This window comes from Nansenia antarctica (assembly GCF_963989245.1).
Source record: "Nansenia antarctica genome assembly, chromosome: 14".
NCBI classification, from domain to species: domain Eukaryota; kingdom Metazoa; phylum Chordata; class Actinopteri; order Argentiniformes; family Microstomatidae; genus Nansenia; species Nansenia antarctica.
This window is the reverse complement of record NC_137684.1, coordinates 31,299,001-31,315,755: the sequence shown is the minus strand read 5'-3', so window position 1 is coordinate 31,315,755 and position 16,755 is coordinate 31,299,001. Positions and strand designations below refer to the sequence as shown.

Here is a 16,755-nt window from a genome sequence, read left to right as displayed (position 1 = left end):
AAGATGTCCTAGAAAGACGTCATCTGAACCCACATTCCGGCTTCCCTGAGGACGTCTTTTGGACTCTTTGTTTACTGGGTTGTATGTATCCAGTCCACAAAACATAATGGATACATTTATATTTTACTTTAAGTTGATCACCAGTCAAATGTATGACTTTAACATGCCCTAAGCCCCGCCCCCCAGCATAGAGCCAGCATGTTGTTGATCATACTCTCACTGACCCAGGGCTAGAGAGGAACCCCCATCTTCAGTATAACCAACTACCTTTTTATTGTAGTTCAAAACAGACAGACCACTCCATAAGCTTCTTCCTTTTCTTTTTTCTTTCACGTGTTTAATCCTATATGAATGAATGAATATCTAATGATCTAGTCATGTTTCTCGTACAGCTAAAAAAGTGTCAGTATGCGTCATATTTAGTCTGTTACAAAATACAGAACTCTGTAATATTAAAACATTAACATATGCTTTCACTAAGTTATTAGAATGTAGCCAAACATTGAAAATTGACTAAAAAAAGTGTAGTAAAATATAAAAATCTAGAAGTATAAATAGAAATTTGGTCCATGGACTTGGTTGCTATAATATTATTTACATATTAGCATATTATTATCCTACGTCCTTATTAGGCATTTCCTCCTTCGAAAGCGCAACACTGCTACAAACAACATAATATTTACATTGTAGAGACGGAAAATTATTTGCTTGATGCAAGAATACAAACAAAACAAACGTCTAACAAAATGTCATTTACAGTAAAAAGTAGAATTTTCCCTTTTTTAAATTTTATTTAGCTCAACTGCCAATAAATATGAAAATTAGAGGAAAGCAGTTAAGAGTTAGACATCTCAGGATGGCGCTATATAAAGACAAAACATCAGAAAGTTAGTCTACAGTCGTATCAAAGCAGTTAGAAGAACAAGATGAATATACAAAGGCACACACAGTACACGATTGTAGGGCATCATGTCCGCCAGTCAACAAACTGTCAACTGTCATTCAGAGACGGAAGAATAGAATCGGAGCTTCACAGGAAGTGGGGAGAAAGGCAAAGCGCTGTAGCTGTCCGCTAGACAGAGGAGTCTGAGTCCATACTGGTGGTCAGGAGCCTGGTCGCCGTGGTTACACCCGTGGTTACACCAGGGACTCCAGGCTCTCGGCAGCGCTAGCGGGGGTCCCCAGGACCGTGCCGTTGTTGTCAGAGGACAGGAGCGTCCTCTCGTCCTCCTGGGTGCCCACCAGGCTCAGCACGGCCTTGTACAGGAACTGATACTGGTCCTGGATGAGAGAGAATATATAGGGATATATTATATAATAATATTATATAATATATAACAATATTAACAATATATCACAATATTATATAATATATAACGATATACTAGAGGTATGGTCCTAGTAGTGAGAGGTAAAGACTTACGATCTCAGTGAAGATCCCAGGTCTCATGAGGTTGGTCATCTTGGCAGCCTGGTAGACGTCCACAGAGCCCTCTGCTGCTAGCTGGTGCGTCAGCGTGGCCAGCGCACAGAAGGTTCCGGCAGCGACACCGCCAACCCTGCAGAGTCAGACCAACGCTGTTAATGAAACTCTGTCCTTACAGCCCCAGTAGGTCTCTCAGGTCCTCTGACCAGGGTGTGTTGGTTGTCCCCCGTGCCAGACTGAAGACCCAGGGTGATGGAGCATTCCAAACCGTGGCCCCCAGGCTCTGGAATGCTCTGCCCTTGGATCTTAGATCAGCGGTCTCGGTCGAGGCTTTTAAAAAACAGCTAAAGACTGTCCTGTATAGACAGGCTTCTGGCTAACCCCAAAAGACTGTCTTTCTGTGTCCTGCTGATTGTTGTACACTTGTTTGTTACTTGTTCTTATTTTCACTTGGTTGCCTATTTTAACCTGCTATGACTTTTGCTCCTTTATTATGTTTTTATATATGTAAAGCACTTTGTGACCCCTGGTCTGGGATAGGTGCTATAGAAATAAGTTTTACTTACTTGCTTACTTACCTTATATCTGCACCAGTTATAACTATACCTGAACTAACTGACCACGGTGGACAGGTCAACTCAGTGTTTTGTATGTATATCGCACTGCACTTAGTAATTACTTTTTCCAAATCTGTTGAAGAGGTATTCATTCAAAATGCTTTAATGCTAAGTGCACCAAGTATAGAATTAGTCAACACTTATAGACAAATATAATTGATAAATGTACTATGTTGAGGCTCAAAATTGAATAATTGAATTATACATCAATAGATCTTTAGGTCTTTAGTTACAATGATTTGCTACTTGACAAATACCTTTGTGAAAGGAGCAGCGAACACTAACCAGACATTTCTTTGATCAGGGTATATACAGGAATCTTGAGGTTAATTTCAATACCTTTCTAAGACTTTTTAAAGACCTTGTCAATGTTTTTCCAGACCTCACCGCCACTTCGAGCTGTAACCGTTGACATCAGTGACACCTTTAACTTAACAGTTTTAGTTTGCAATAGACTAGACCACTATCATACAACACAATTTCCGGTTCATCTTTGTTTTTTAATAAAACTAATAAATTCACTAACTTTTACTAAACTTTTTAGGACTCAAAGTCTTTGGACAGAGTCTAATTCAGAAAAATACCTACAAAATTCAAGACCTCATAAAAACATGATAAGACTTTTTAATACTTATTAAGGGTCTTGATTTTCCCAAAATTGATTCATCAACTTTTAATACTTTTCAAGACACCGCGGATACCCTGCTGATTGATTGTTATTAATGTTGTTATTGATTCATGAAGGCATCAGAAGAGGCTTACTCATCGTGGACCACCGTGGGCCCCTCCTTGGCGCTGCTCTCCTCCCTGACCAGGGTCAGCAGCTCGAAGGTGTTCCTGATGGGGCTGTCTGGGTTGGGCCACCGCGGGGCCCGGTAGTGCCTCACCTCCACAACATAGTCGTCCTGAGACAGAGGAAGAACCCAGTAAACAAAGAGTCCAAAAGACGTCCTCGGGGAAGCCGGAATGTGGGTTTAGATGACGTCTTTCTAGGACGTCCAGATGACGTCTTTCTAGGACGTCCAGATGACGTCTTTAGGACGTCTTATGGACTAAAGAATCGCCTTCTCTAGTCCATAAGACGTCATCTGGACGTTCTAGAAAGACGTCATCTGAACCCATAATAAAGTAAAAAAAACAAAACATACTATACTATGTTCTTTATTCTTCTTTTTTTCACTTAATATTATTTTATTTCTTTCCCTTAGTATGATAGTTACTTAGTGATAGTATTGTATGATATATCACTAAGTAACTATCATACTAAGGAAAAAAATGTAATGTCTATGTTCTTTTTTCCAGTTAATTATTTTTGTTGTTTTTTTCCTTAGTATGATAGTTACTTATATCATACTATACTAAGTAACTATCATACTAAGTAACTATCATACTAAGTAACTATCATACTAAGTAACTATCATACTAAGTAACTATCATACTAAGTAACTATCATACTAAGGAAAAAAACAACAAAAATAATTAAGTGAAAAAATAACTGAAAAAAAGAACATAGTATACTATGTTCTTTTTTCAGTTATTTTTTTCCTTAGTAAGATAGTTACTTAGTATAGTATGATAGTTACTTTCTCTTTATATCCTATATGAAACCTTTATAGCCTAGGCTTCTCTATATCCTAGGTTTCCCTTTAAATCCTAGGTTTCCCTTTATATCCTAGGTTTCTCTCTATATCCTAGGTTTCTCTCTATATCCTAGGTTTCTCTTTATATCCTAGGTTTCCCTTTATATCCTAGGTTTCCCTTTATATCCTAGGTTTCCCTTTATATCCTAGGTTTCTCTTTCTATCCTAGGTTTCTCTTTCTATCCTAGGTTTCCCTTTCTATCCTAGGTTTCCCTTTATATCCTAGGTTTCCCTTTAAATCCTAGGTTTCCCTTTAAATCCTAGGTTTCTCTTTCTATCCTAGGTTTCTCTTTCTATCCTAGGTTTCTCTTTCTATCCTAGGTTTCTCTTTATATCCTAGGTTTCCCTTTATATCCTAGGTTTCCCTTTATATCCTAGGTTTCTCTCTATATCCTAGGTTTCCCTTTATATCCTAGGTTTCTCTCTCTATCCTAGGTTTCCCTTTCTATCCTAGGTTTCCCTTTAAATCCTAGGTTTCCCTTTATATCCTAGGTTTCTCTCTATATCCTAGGTTTCTCTTTCTATCCTAGGTTTCTCTTTCTATCCTAGGTTTCTCTTTCTATCCTAGGTTTCTCTTTCTATCCTAGGTTTCCCTTTAAATCCTAGGTTTCTCTTTATATCCTAGGTTTCTCTTTATATCCTAGGTTTCTCTTTATATCCTAGGTTTCCCTTTATATCCTAGGTTTCCCTTTATATCCTAGGTTTCTCTCTATATCCTAGGTTTCCCTTTACATCCTAGGTTTCTCTCTATCCTAGGTTTCCCTTTCTATCCTAGGTTTCCCTTTATATCCTAGGTTTCTCTTTATATCCTAGGTTTCTCTCTATATCCTAGGTTTCCCTTTCTATCCTAGGTTTCCCTTTATATCCTAGGTTTCCCTTTATATCCTAGGTTTCTCTCTATATCCTAGGTTTCTCTTTCTATCCTAGGTTTCCCTTTCTATCCTAGGTTTCCCTTTATATCCTAGGTTTCCCTTTATATCCTAGGTTTCCCTTTATATCCTAGGTTTCTCTCTATATCCTAGATTTCCCTTTATATCCTAGGTTTCTCTCTATATCCTAGGTTTCCCTTTATATCATAGGTTTCCCTTTAAATCATAGGTTTCCCTTTATATCCTAGGTTTCTCTCTATATCCTAGGTTTCTCTCTATATCCTAGGTTTCTCTCTATATCCTAGGTTTCCCTTTATATCCTAGGTTTCCCTTTAATGAATGAATGAATGAATGGTCTTTATTGTCATTGATATAGTACAGGTACCATACAACGAAATTTGGGAGGGGGGGCTCCCCTGGTGCTAGGAAAAAAACTAAAAACAAGATGAAACCTAGATGAAACCTTTATATCCTAGGTTTCTCTAGTATCACTAAGTAACTATCACTAAGTAACTATCATACTAAGAAAAATAAATAAATAAGATTAAGTGAAAAAAACTGAAAAAAAGAACATAGTATAGTATGTTCTTTTTTTCAGTTTTTTTCACTTAATCTTTTTTTCTTTTTTTTCTCTTAGTATGATAGTTACTTAGTGATAGTTACTTATCACTATCACTAAGTAACTATCATACTACGAAAAATAAATAAATAAGATTAAGTGAAAAAAACTGAAAAAAAGAACATAGTATAGTATGTTCTTTTTTTCAGTTTTTTTCACTTAATCTTTTTTTCTTTTTTTTCTTAGTATGACTATCACTAAGTAACTATCATACTAAGAAAAATAAATAAATAAGATTAAGTGAAAAAAACTGAAAAAAAGAACATAGTATATTTTTTCAGTTTTTTTCACTTAATCTTTTTTTCTTTTTTTTTCTTAGTATGATAGTTACTTAGTGATAGTTACGATAAGTAACTATCATACTACGAAAAATAAATAAATAAGATTAAGTGAAAAAAACTGAAAAAAAGAACATAGTATAGTATGTTCTTTTTTTCAGTTTTTTTCACTTAATCTTTTTTTCTTTTTTTTTCTTGGTATGATAGTTACTTAGTGATAGTTACTTATCACTATCACTAAGTAACTATCATACTACGAAAAATAAATAAATAAGATTAAGTGAAAAAAACTGAAAAAAAGAACATAGTATAGTATGTTCTTTTTTTCAGTTTTTTTCACTTAATCTTTTTTCTTTTTTTTTCTTAGTATGATAGTTACTTAGTGATAGTTACTTATCACTATCACTAAGTAACTATCATACTACGAAAAATAAATAAATAAGATTAAGTGAAAAAAACTGGAAAAAAGAACATAGTATAGTATGTTCTTTTTTTCAGTTTTTTTCACTTAATCTTTTTTTCTTTTTTTTTCTTAGTATGATAGTTACTTAGTGATAGTTACTTATCACTATCACTAAGTAACTATCATACTACGAAAAATAAATAAATAAGATTAAGTGAAAAAAACTGAAAAAAAGAACATAGTATAGTATGTTCTTTTTTTCAGTTTTTTTCACTTCATCTTTTTTTCTTTTTTTTCTTAGTATGACTAAGTAACTATCATACTAAGAAAAATAAATAAATAAGATTAAGTGAAAAAAACTGAAAAAAAGAACATAGTATAGTATGTTCTTTTTTCAGTTTTTTTCCCACTTAATTATTATTATTTATTTTTTTCCTTAGTATGATAGTTACTTAGTTACTTATATCATACTATACTAAGTAACTATCATACTAAGGGAAAAAAATAATATATATATACAACAATATTCTTCTGTTGGTATTCACTCTCGTTTTGAGCTTCAAGTGCTGGCAGGTGTATGTCAGTCACAGGTGTGTGACTGGCAGGTGTATGTCAGTCACAGGTGTGTGACTGGCAGGTGTATGTCAGTCACAGGGCACCTGAATGGCACCTAATTGACAGGAATGATATTCTGGGGCCAGTGGCGATCCCATATCTCCAGAATCTGGGATCTAACTCCATCCTCCAGGATGACAGCGCTCGCCCCCACAGAGCCAGGATCATCACAGAGCACCTCCAGTATTTGGGAGTGGAGAGGGTGGAATGGCCTGCTGTGAGTCCAGACCTCAACCCAATTGAACACTTGTGGGATCAGCTTGATGCCAGAGTGACCAACGCAACCATGTTGGCTGACTTGCGGCAAATCCTAGTTGAGGAATGGGATGCCGTCCCACAGCAGTGTGTGACCAGGCTGGTGACCAGCATGAGGAGGAGGTGCCAAGCTGTTGTGACTGCGTATGGATCTTCCACACGCTGCTGAGGTCCCTGACAGTGTAACATTAATAAAGTGTAAAAATGGCCAATATGTGTTGTTTTGTCCTTATTACTGTGGGAGAGTGCAATCATCCAATCCACCAAGCAACTCAAAACGAGAGTGAATACCAACAGAAGAATATAGGGGATTTTGGCAAATATTTTTGGGCCGCTACCCACACGTTTAGCTGTGTTGCTCATTCCACGAATGCATGATCCTTACAAGTTGTACCTCGTTGTAAAGGTGACTAATCAGGCTTTCCAACGATATAAAATACAATACCAATTGGTATTATTAAAGGGGAGGAATAATCAACAAAAAAAGCGTTTCCGAACTTTTTTTGAGGGGTTTATTTTTTAAATGTTCACTTAATTATTTATGTAGTTTTTTTCGTTAGTATGATAGTTACTTAGTGATAGTTACTTATATCATACTATACTATCACTAAGTAACAAACAACTAACTTGGCGGTGAGAACGCACATTCGAACAACCAACGGATGCTCCGCTTGAAAAGGGTGGTTTCGCTTCAGTTAGAAACAACGCATCAAGGCTGTCCATAGGAAAACAACAGCGCATGCGTGTTGGTCTGGATAAGAGAGGGACGAACGGGCAATTTAAAACATTTCTGACCAATCAACTACCACGTCTGTTGCTTCGCTTGCGTATGTTACTTCGTTTACATGAAGGGCTGTGAGAACGCAAATCAGAGAAATAATTTATGCAACAATGTTGCGAACTCATCCACTTGCTCCGGGTCTCGATTCGGACTTTCATGTGAGAACATGACCTTAGTCTAGTTTTTAGTAGTGACTCGACCATGTAGGGTACTTCCCTAAAACAACCACATCCTCCCCATGTCCTGAGGTGTGGTGGTCTGAGGTGGTCCTACCTGCGTCGCCTCCAACACGTAGTCCTGCACCACCAGCATCTCCTCGTTGGCCAGGCACACGTGTCCCTCGCTCAGGAGGGCGACCGTGAACGTCTCGTAGCTGATTGGCTGCTCTTTGCGTGGCCAGTACACAAACTGCTCCTCCCCTTCTATCTGAGGAGACAGACAGACAGGTAAAGACTTCTTCTATCTGAGGAAACAGACAGACAGGTAAAGACTTCTTCTATCTGAGGAAACAGACAGACAGGTAAAGACTTCTTCTATCTGAGGAGACAGACAGACAGGTAAAGACCATCTACCAATGGCGGCAAGCTACCATGCAAGGCGCCGGCCCGCTCACTGGGAGCAATTTGGGGTTCTCTTTATATCCTAGGTTTCCCTTTTATATCCTAGGTGTCTTGCCCAAGGACACTTCGACATGTGGCCAGCCGGGGCTCGAACCGCCGATCTGCCAACCTTGCGATCATTAGACGGCGGCTCTACGTCCTGCGCCACATGTGCTTCATGAAGTGTGGTGAACGATCTGACACCATATACTGTACATATATATATACATACATACATACATACATACATATACCATACCCTGGTGGGTGCTTTACACTGGTGTTAGATGTGGGGTGTTACCTCAATACCACCGTCAAATGTAAACACTGAATTGACAAAAAACGCTATGAATCTGAGATACTTTCTAAATTTGTCAACTCGTGTTTTTGGAGGGAATTAAAAGAAACTGCAGTGAAGTAAACCTCCACAGAGACCCACCAGGCCCGGCGCTGCTGGCAGAGACACGATGACCTGGGCGTTGTGGTCCCAGACCATCCTCCAGAAGTCCTGGACGGTGTCGGGCAGCGGGCTCTGCGTCACGATGAACTCACGACTCCGCCGGTACCCCTGGGGGACACACACGCAAAACCAGCTTAGAAACGTCCCTGCATGTGCTGCTGTAAGTCTTCCAACTAGTTGCTGTAACTCTTCTAACTAGTTGCTGTAACTCTTCTAACTAGTTGCTGTGACCCTTCTAACTAGTTTATGTGACTTTCATTGAAAGTCACAACAATTAGATTGAGGTGTCACAGACATTTGTTTACTGTCTGTTTACTTGTCTTCAATCTAGTTACTGTACTGTGACTCCTCTATCTAATTATTGTGAGTTTTCCATCTATTTACTGTGACTCTTCTATAGAGATCTATATCTAGTATCTAATCTTACTGTGACTCTTCTATAGAGATCTATATCTAGTATCTAATCTGGGGTCTTACTGTGACGTATGAGGCGTTGATGTAGTCAGACGTTTCTCCCGCCACCGTGGACAGACACACCCGTGACCTTTCAACTGTAAACAAAGACACACACTTAGTAACGCATCATAATGCACTACTAACCCTAACCCATTATAATGCATCACACCAGTGTACTTTACATTAACATGTAAGCATGAGAATAACCATACACACTGTTCGATCAAGCAAAAACCTGAGGTAAACAATTAGAAATGTAACTGCTGTAGTGTACAAGTTTTTTTTTTAGTGTTACCAAACCTTTTAGAATGTTAACTTTCCATTCAGCTAAACACAAATTCTGTCAGTTCTGAGTTCAGGACTTTGCTAAATGTTTTATTGTTAAGAAAACTAAAAACATAACAAAACCAAAAATTTGAAGAGGTAGAAGCGTTCAGACAGTGGAGGTGATGGAAGCTGCCAGACACACAAGCCTGTCTGGACCCACCAGGCATCAGAGACAAGCTTCTGTTCTTCTCGCGGTTGCCGTCCTTCAGGGCCGCGGTGTAGTCACACTGCTTGGCGTTGGCCTGGGTTACCAACTGGAACAACATTGGCAGACAACTCTTAGTGTCAGTTAGTGTTTGTATCTGTCGAAGACTTGCACCTACTCTTGTTAGTATGTAACAAAGGATAAAATCCAATAAGTTCATGTTTGTGAAATCACATTTACAATCAGGGTTCCCACACCTTCTGAAACATCAAATTCAAGCACCTTTTCAAGGACTTTCGAGTAGTTTAGTGGCGTGGTCTGAGACAGGCATAGTCTGAGACAGAACTAGATGAGAGTTTATATAATAGGAACTATCCGCTCACAGACAACAATTAAAAAGAGAGGTTGAATGTGTGAACTCTAGATGGTCTCTTGCCTTCTCTACCACAGCACAGCAAAACAATATATTGTGAAATATGTGTAAAGGTAAGCAATACAAAGACGTATTTACTAGTTGACGAGCTAAGTATTTTTTTTTTTAAATATATCTATTTGTTTAGAGAGAGAGAGAGGGGGGGGGGGGGGGGGGGGGGGAATTCAAGCACTTTCAATGACCCATGTTTATTTTCAAAAACTCAAATTCACAAACTTTCAAGGATTTCAAGGACCCGTGGGAGCCCTGCTTTTACCTTGAACTGCTTCTCCAGGCGCGTGCGGCCTAGCGTCCCGGGGGTCAGGAGGTCGTTGACGTAGCTGTGGATGAGGCTGGACGGCACCTCCGTCTCCGTGCCCAGGATGGCCTCCACCAGGGTGTCATGGATGAACACGTACTGTTCCTGGACGGAGGGGGAACATAGAAGGTAGTCAGTCTGTTGTGGGTGTGGCACAAAGTTGCTGGTTGTTAAATGGTAAATGGACTGCACTTATATAGCTATGCCTTTATCCAAAGCGCTTTACAACGGCCTCTCATTCACCCATTCACACACACATTCACACACCAATGGCGGCAAGCTACCATGCAAGGCGCCGGCCCGCTCATTGGGAGCAATTTGGGGTTCAGTGTCTTGCCCAAGGACACTTCGACGTGTGGCCAGCCGGGGCTCGAACTGCCGATCTCCCAACCTTGCGATCATTAGACGGCAGCTCTACCTCCTGCACCACAGCCGCCCACATAGTATTGTATTATTATTATTATTATTATAATCTATGTTGACATAATGATAACTGGGCAGGGTTGCTGTTGAAAGTGGAATGTACCTGCTTATTTCGGACCGCTTTAATAGCCCTGCCCTGTTATCATATATCAACATACAAACTACCTTTCATCTAAAAGAAGAAGAAAAAAGTGTCATGTTCAAACCGTCACAGCAGTAGCTGCTGGTCAACATTCAGAAAGGGAGATTTGCAGACAAGACCTTGTAGCTTCAGCTACTTTGTTTATACAACTACGGCTCTATCTGATGAGCTCTGACATTCCACTGAAAGAAGCTAGCTTAGCTCTGGTTCCCGCATTCAACCTCAGTGTGTTCCAGTGACCGTGGCTCTCTCACCTCCGTCTGCACCAGGTAGTTCCTCTGTGTGCGGATGTGTTTGAGGAAAGCCATGATGTTGACGTTGCCCTCTTCTTTCATCTGCTTCAGCATGCTGTCAAACACCATGTAGGTGCCCGTCCTGCCCACGCCAGCACTAAGACCACATGAGAGGCGTTAACCACAGGCTGGTACAGATCCATACATGTATGATCTACAGTAATAATAATAATTATAATGGTGATAATAATAATAATAATGGTGATAATAATTATAATAATGATGATAATAATAATAATGATAATAATAATTATGGTAATAATAATAATAATAATGATAATAATAATTATGGTAATAATAATAATAATAATGATAATAAGAATTATGGTAATAATAATAATAATAATAATAATGATGATACTAATAATAATGCTGATAATAATAATAATAATAATGATAATAATAATAATTATGGTAATAATAATAATAATGATAATAATAATAATTATGGTAATAATAATAATGATGATAATAATAATAATAATGATGATAATAATAATGATAATAATAATAATAATGATGATGATAATACTACTAGTGATTGGCGAAGTGCCCCTCTTGATCAAAGAACTGGGGAGAGTTGCTGGAATGCACGGCTCTGTGCTTACGGATCTGAACCGTAGGGTTCTTGATCTGAATCGCAAGGTGGACAATCTTGCTGCTCTCCGAATTGGCGAATGACAGGAGACCCCACATGTTCGAGAGGATTGATTCTATGGAATGCTGTTTTTCCTCGCAGTGAACCCATTCACCTGATTATGGCTCAAAAGCTCCCCCATGCCCTGAAGCCTCCATGCAGCGTGCCAACCCCCCCCCCCCCCCCCCCCCCCCCCCTCTGGTGAACTTTGTGCCGCCTTCTGGGGCAGTGCTCAAGGCCGTTGTCCATGGCGACACTGATTGCTGCTCTACAAAGACGGGTCGGACTGACCCAGAACATCTCCCGAGACTTTACCCCCCCACTCCTCCCTCCCCCCGCCCATGCCACCCCGCCACCACCCCCCCCCCTCCCTTCTCTACAGTATTCTGTGGACATACTGTATATGGCGCCGCACAGGGCAGCTTTACAGTTTGTTGCGTTCTGTCTGCACTGCTGTCTGTCCTGTGTTGTTTTGTTTGCATTGCATTTTAGCACAGTGCGCCGATTAGATAGAAGATGTTCTACAGAGGGTGATGTAACCCCTCCCTCCCCTCCCTTCCCCCACCCCTCCCCTGCTGTTGTGTCTCGTTCCCCCCCCCCCCCCTTTTTCTTCCTTTCCTTGTAATCTTTGGTTGTATATGTTCTATTGTAAAGCGCTTTGAGTTGCATTTCATGTACGAAAGGCGCTATATAAATAAAGCTTTACTTACTTACTTACTTACTACTACTAATAATACATTAGACTTATATAGCGCTTTTCTAGACACTCAAAGACGCTTTACAAACTGAAAAGATCGAGTAGTAAAATAAAAAGAAACAAAATAAAAAATAAAAGAAAGTATAGGGGTCTAATTAAGGTAGTGTTGTATGATCTACAGTCCAATTTAGGGAACTAGATGATGTACAGGAACGTCATGGTTTCGTGCCTGAATCCTGGTGTCATGATTACACTTCTGTTGTTACTGACATAATGTGTAAAGATTTGACCTTGTCAGTGGCAAAACAGAACAGTATAAAACACCATGTCCATACTATGTCCCTCTATGTACGACGTGTCTCTACAAGTCAGATTACATAAAGGCGGCTGACCCAGTAAACAAAGAGTCCAAAAGACGTCCTCAGGGAAGCCGGAATGTGGGTTCAGATGACGTCTTTCTAGGACGTCCAGATGGCGTCTTTAGGACGTCTTATGGACTACAGAAGACGATTCTATAGTCCATAAGACGTCCTAAAGACGTCATCTGGATGTCCTAGAAAGACGTCATCTGGACGTCCTAGAAAGACGTCACCTGGACGTCCTAGAAAGACGTCACCTGGACGTCCTAGAAAGACGTCACCTGGACGTCCTAGAAAGACGTCATCTGAACCCACATTCCGGCTTCCCTGATGACGTCTTTTGGACTCTTTGTTTACTGGGGAGGAAAACCCCCCAAAACATAGGAAACAAGGAAAACATAAAAACACGGTACGCTTGATTTAACCCACCCTGCGCACCGGGAGACAGACTTGAACTATTAGGAATATTTAAAATGAACCTATAACGCTACAAAACATACGTTGTCAGTACATATCTACACCTGCCTACCTGCAGTGCACCACGACCGGCCCCATGTCGTCGGTCCTGGCCCTGGAGGACTTCAGGACGAAGGTGAGGACGGGCAGGGCGTACTCCGGCACGCCCATGTCGGGCCACTGGGTGTAGTGGAACTGGGTCACCGTGCGCTCCTGAACCCGGCCCTTCTGAGAGCCCTACAGGTCCGCAGGAGGAGGAGGAGGAGGTATGTTTATGTACTACAAACATGAACTAGTATGTTAGGTACTACAAACATGAACTAGTATGGTGAAGGTTTGGATGATCAGTGGTAACAACTATAGATCTAACCCAGTAAACAAAGAGTCCGAAAGACGTCCTCAGGGAAGCCGGAATGTGGGTTCAGATGACGTCTTTCTAGGACGTCCAGGTGACGTCTTTAGGACGTCTTATGGACTACAGAATCGTCAGAATTCTCTTCTGTAGTCCATAAGACGTCATCTGGACGTCCTAGAAAGACGTCATCTGAACCCACATTTCCGGCTTCCCTGAGGACGTCTTTTGGACTCTTTGTTTACTGGGTGTATTGTATGTATTGGTAGATGAGCAGGATCAGACTGTGGTGGGTTTGACCTTTTTGACCCTGGTGTTCCTCAGGCTGAAGGTCCTCTGGGTGTAGTAGGCCAGCGCCTCGCTGCTCCTCAGCGTGACCAGGAACGACCCGTACTCCTCCTGACTCTCCAGGGGCCAGTACTGGTCACACTTCCTCTGAGGGGGGGGGGGGGGGGGGGTTAGTACTGGTCACATTTAAAATGACGACCTCCAAATCAACGTTGTGAACCACTCCCATAAGACAGAAGGATGCTCGTAGCTTGAACCTTCCTTGGTACGTCACTTTTGTTTACTTGGCTGCACGTCACTCACTCACCCTAGCTTTAACTTCCTGTCCAAGGTCTGATATATATATATATGTAAAAAAAACAAGAACAAAAAGTTGAATCTGTTTGATCCACTGATCTACATACTGACTAATCTACAGCCCACAATACAATTACAACATCACTCTGACGTTTATCTCGTTTAACAGTCACATGAACATCGTTAGACCTCTGCTGTTGTCTCTCTACATACTGGGGAGTCTAGACTAGCACTGAAGGAAGTGTCTAGACTAGCACTTCCTGTAAGACATGTGCCAAGAACTGTGGCACAGAAGATTCTGATTGGCCAAGCAAGAGGAGTGACTTCATCAGGCAGGAAACTGCTATAAAGTGCTTTCTCCTCTGACAGGAAGGAGCCTGCTACTGTCTGCTACTTTCTCTCTGAGCTGCTGTGACTTTGCTGAATAAAAAGGCCTCTTTTGAGTCAGTTGATTTAAGCTCTTTGTAAGTTCTACTCAATCTACTGAGAATCAATTCAAATCCACAACACCTCTGACATGTCATGGCCGCCATATTTCTGAATGGCTCAACAATAGAAGCAGCCGAGCTCTCTCCTCACCCGGCCCTTCTCCACCAGGTTGGTGATCATGACGATGACGCCCACGTTCTGCTCCCACACCATCCTCCAGAAGTCCTCTGTGCTGGACCGCAGAGGCCCCTGGGCCGCGATGTATGCCCTGGGTCTGTTATACCCCTGTAGAGAGGGAGGGAGGAGGGGGAGGGAGGGGGGGAGAGAGGGTGGGAGAGAGGGAGAGAGGGAGGGAGGGAGGGAGGGAGAGAGAGAGGGAGTGTGGGAGGGAGGGAGGGAGAGAGAGAGGGAGGGAGAGAGGGTGGGAGGGAGAGAGAGAGGGAGGGAGGGAGGGAGAGAGGGTGGGAGGGAGGGAGGGGGGGAGAGGGAGAGTGTTTGAGAGAGAGAGAACTGTAGTCAATGAGATACAAAGAAGATACAGGTTTTATTGATTGTATTGTGCAGTGTTGAGCTGTCATATCTGAGAGAAACAGAGGGGGGGAGAGAGAGAGCAGTAGCTAGGGCCAGGGAGGAGGGGGTTAACACGAGACAAGGGAGGGGGACCAGTGGAGGCAGGTGGAGGAAGAAATCGAAGAAGAACCATTCCTCATTCCATCCCATGGATTACAACAAGCCCATCCTCCGATTTCTACCTCCACCAGCCTCCCCTGGTGTTCTACCTCCCCCAGCCTCCCCTGGTGTTCTACCTCCACCAGCCTCCCCTGGTGTTCTACCTCCCCCAGCCTCCCCTGGTGTTCTACCTCCACCAGCCTCCCCTGGTGTTCTACCTCCCCCAGCCTCCCCTGGTGTTCTACCTCCACCAGCCTCCCCTGGTGTTCTACCTCCACCAGCCTGCCCTGGTCTACCTCCACCAGCCTCCCCTGGTGTTCTACCTCCACCAGCCTCCCCTGGTGTTCTACCTCCACCAGCCTCCCCTGGTGTTCTACCTCCCCTGGTGTTCTGCCTCCCCTGGTGTTCTACCTCCACCAGCCTCCCCTGGTGTTCTACCTCCACCAGCCTCCCCTGGTCTACCTCCCCCAGCCTCCCCTGGTGTTCTACCTCCCCCAGCCTCCCCTGGTGGTCTACCTCCCCCAGCCTCCCCTGGTGTTCTACCTCCCCCAGCCTCCCCTGGTGTTCTACCTCCCCCAGCCTCCCCTGGTGTTCTACCTCCACCAGCCTCCCCTGGTCTACCTCCCCCAGCCTCCCCTGGTGTTCTACCTCCCCCAGCCTCCCCTGGTGTTCTACCTCCCCCAGCCTCCCCTGGTCTACCTCCACCAGCCTCCCCTGGTCTACCTCCACCAGCCTCCCCTGGTCTACCTCCCCCAGCCTCCCCTGGTGTTCTACCTCCCCCAGCCTCCCCTGGTGTTCTACCTCCCCCAGCCTCCCCTGGTGTTCTACCTCCCCCAGCCTCCCCTGGTCTACCTCCACCAGCCTCCCCTGGTGTTCTACCTCCACCAGCCTCCCCTGGTGTTCTACCTCCCCTAGCCTCCCCTGGTGTTCTACCTCCACCAGCCTCCCCTGGTCTACCTCCACCAGCCTCCCCTGGTCTACCTCCACCAGCCTCCCCTGGTGTTCTATCTCCCCCAGCCTCCCCTGGTCTACCTCCACCAGCCTCCCCTGGTGTTCTACCTCCACCAGCCTCCCCTGGTCTACCTCCCCCAGCCTCCCCTGGTGTTCTACCTCCCCCAGCCTCCCCTGGTCTACCTCCCCCAGCCTCCCCTGGTGTTCTACCTCCACCAGCCTCCCCTGGTCTACCTCCACCAGCCTCCCCTGGTGTTCTACCTCCACCAGCCTCCCCTGGTCTACCTCCCCCAGCCTCCCCTGGTGTTCTACCTCCACCAGCCTCCCCTGGTCTACCTCCACCAGCCTCCCCTGGTGTTCTACCTCCACCAGCCTCCCCTGGTGTTCTACCTCCCTCAGCCTCCCCTGGTGTTCTACCTCCACCAGCCTCCCCTGGTGTTCTACCTCCCCCAGCCTCCCCTGGTGTTCTACCTCCACCAGCCTCCCCTGGTGTTCTACCTCCACCAGCCTCCCCTGGTGTTCTACCTCCACCAGCCTCCCC

General features: G+C 43.2%; 1 protein-coding gene across 1 annotated transcript in view; it reads right to left on the bottom strand.

Moving 5' to 3' along the window:
* Positions 1-1,137: 1,137 nt before the first annotated feature.
* Positions 1,138-16,755, bottom strand: part of ptprz1a (protein tyrosine phosphatase receptor type Z1a) — a gene marked incomplete at both ends in the record, with an annotated part of 73,618 nt that continues 58,000 nt past the window's right edge. The window contains 12 exons of the mRNA XM_080544800.1: positions 1,138-1,281; positions 1,424-1,559; positions 2,806-2,948; positions 7,777-7,929; positions 8,542-8,670; positions 9,040-9,113; positions 9,506-9,599; positions 10,180-10,326; positions 11,041-11,176; positions 13,302-13,465; positions 13,881-14,015; positions 14,745-14,879. Of these exons, the coding sequence (XP_080400926.1) occupies positions 1,138-1,281; positions 1,424-1,559; positions 2,806-2,948; positions 7,777-7,929; positions 8,542-8,670; positions 9,040-9,113; positions 9,506-9,599; positions 10,180-10,326; positions 11,041-11,176; positions 13,302-13,465; positions 13,881-14,015; positions 14,745-14,879 (1,590 nt within the window). The remainder of the gene's footprint in view (positions 1,282-1,423; positions 1,560-2,805; positions 2,949-7,776; positions 7,930-8,541; positions 8,671-9,039; positions 9,114-9,505; positions 9,600-10,179; positions 10,327-11,040; positions 11,177-13,301; positions 13,466-13,880; positions 14,016-14,744; positions 14,880-16,755) is intronic.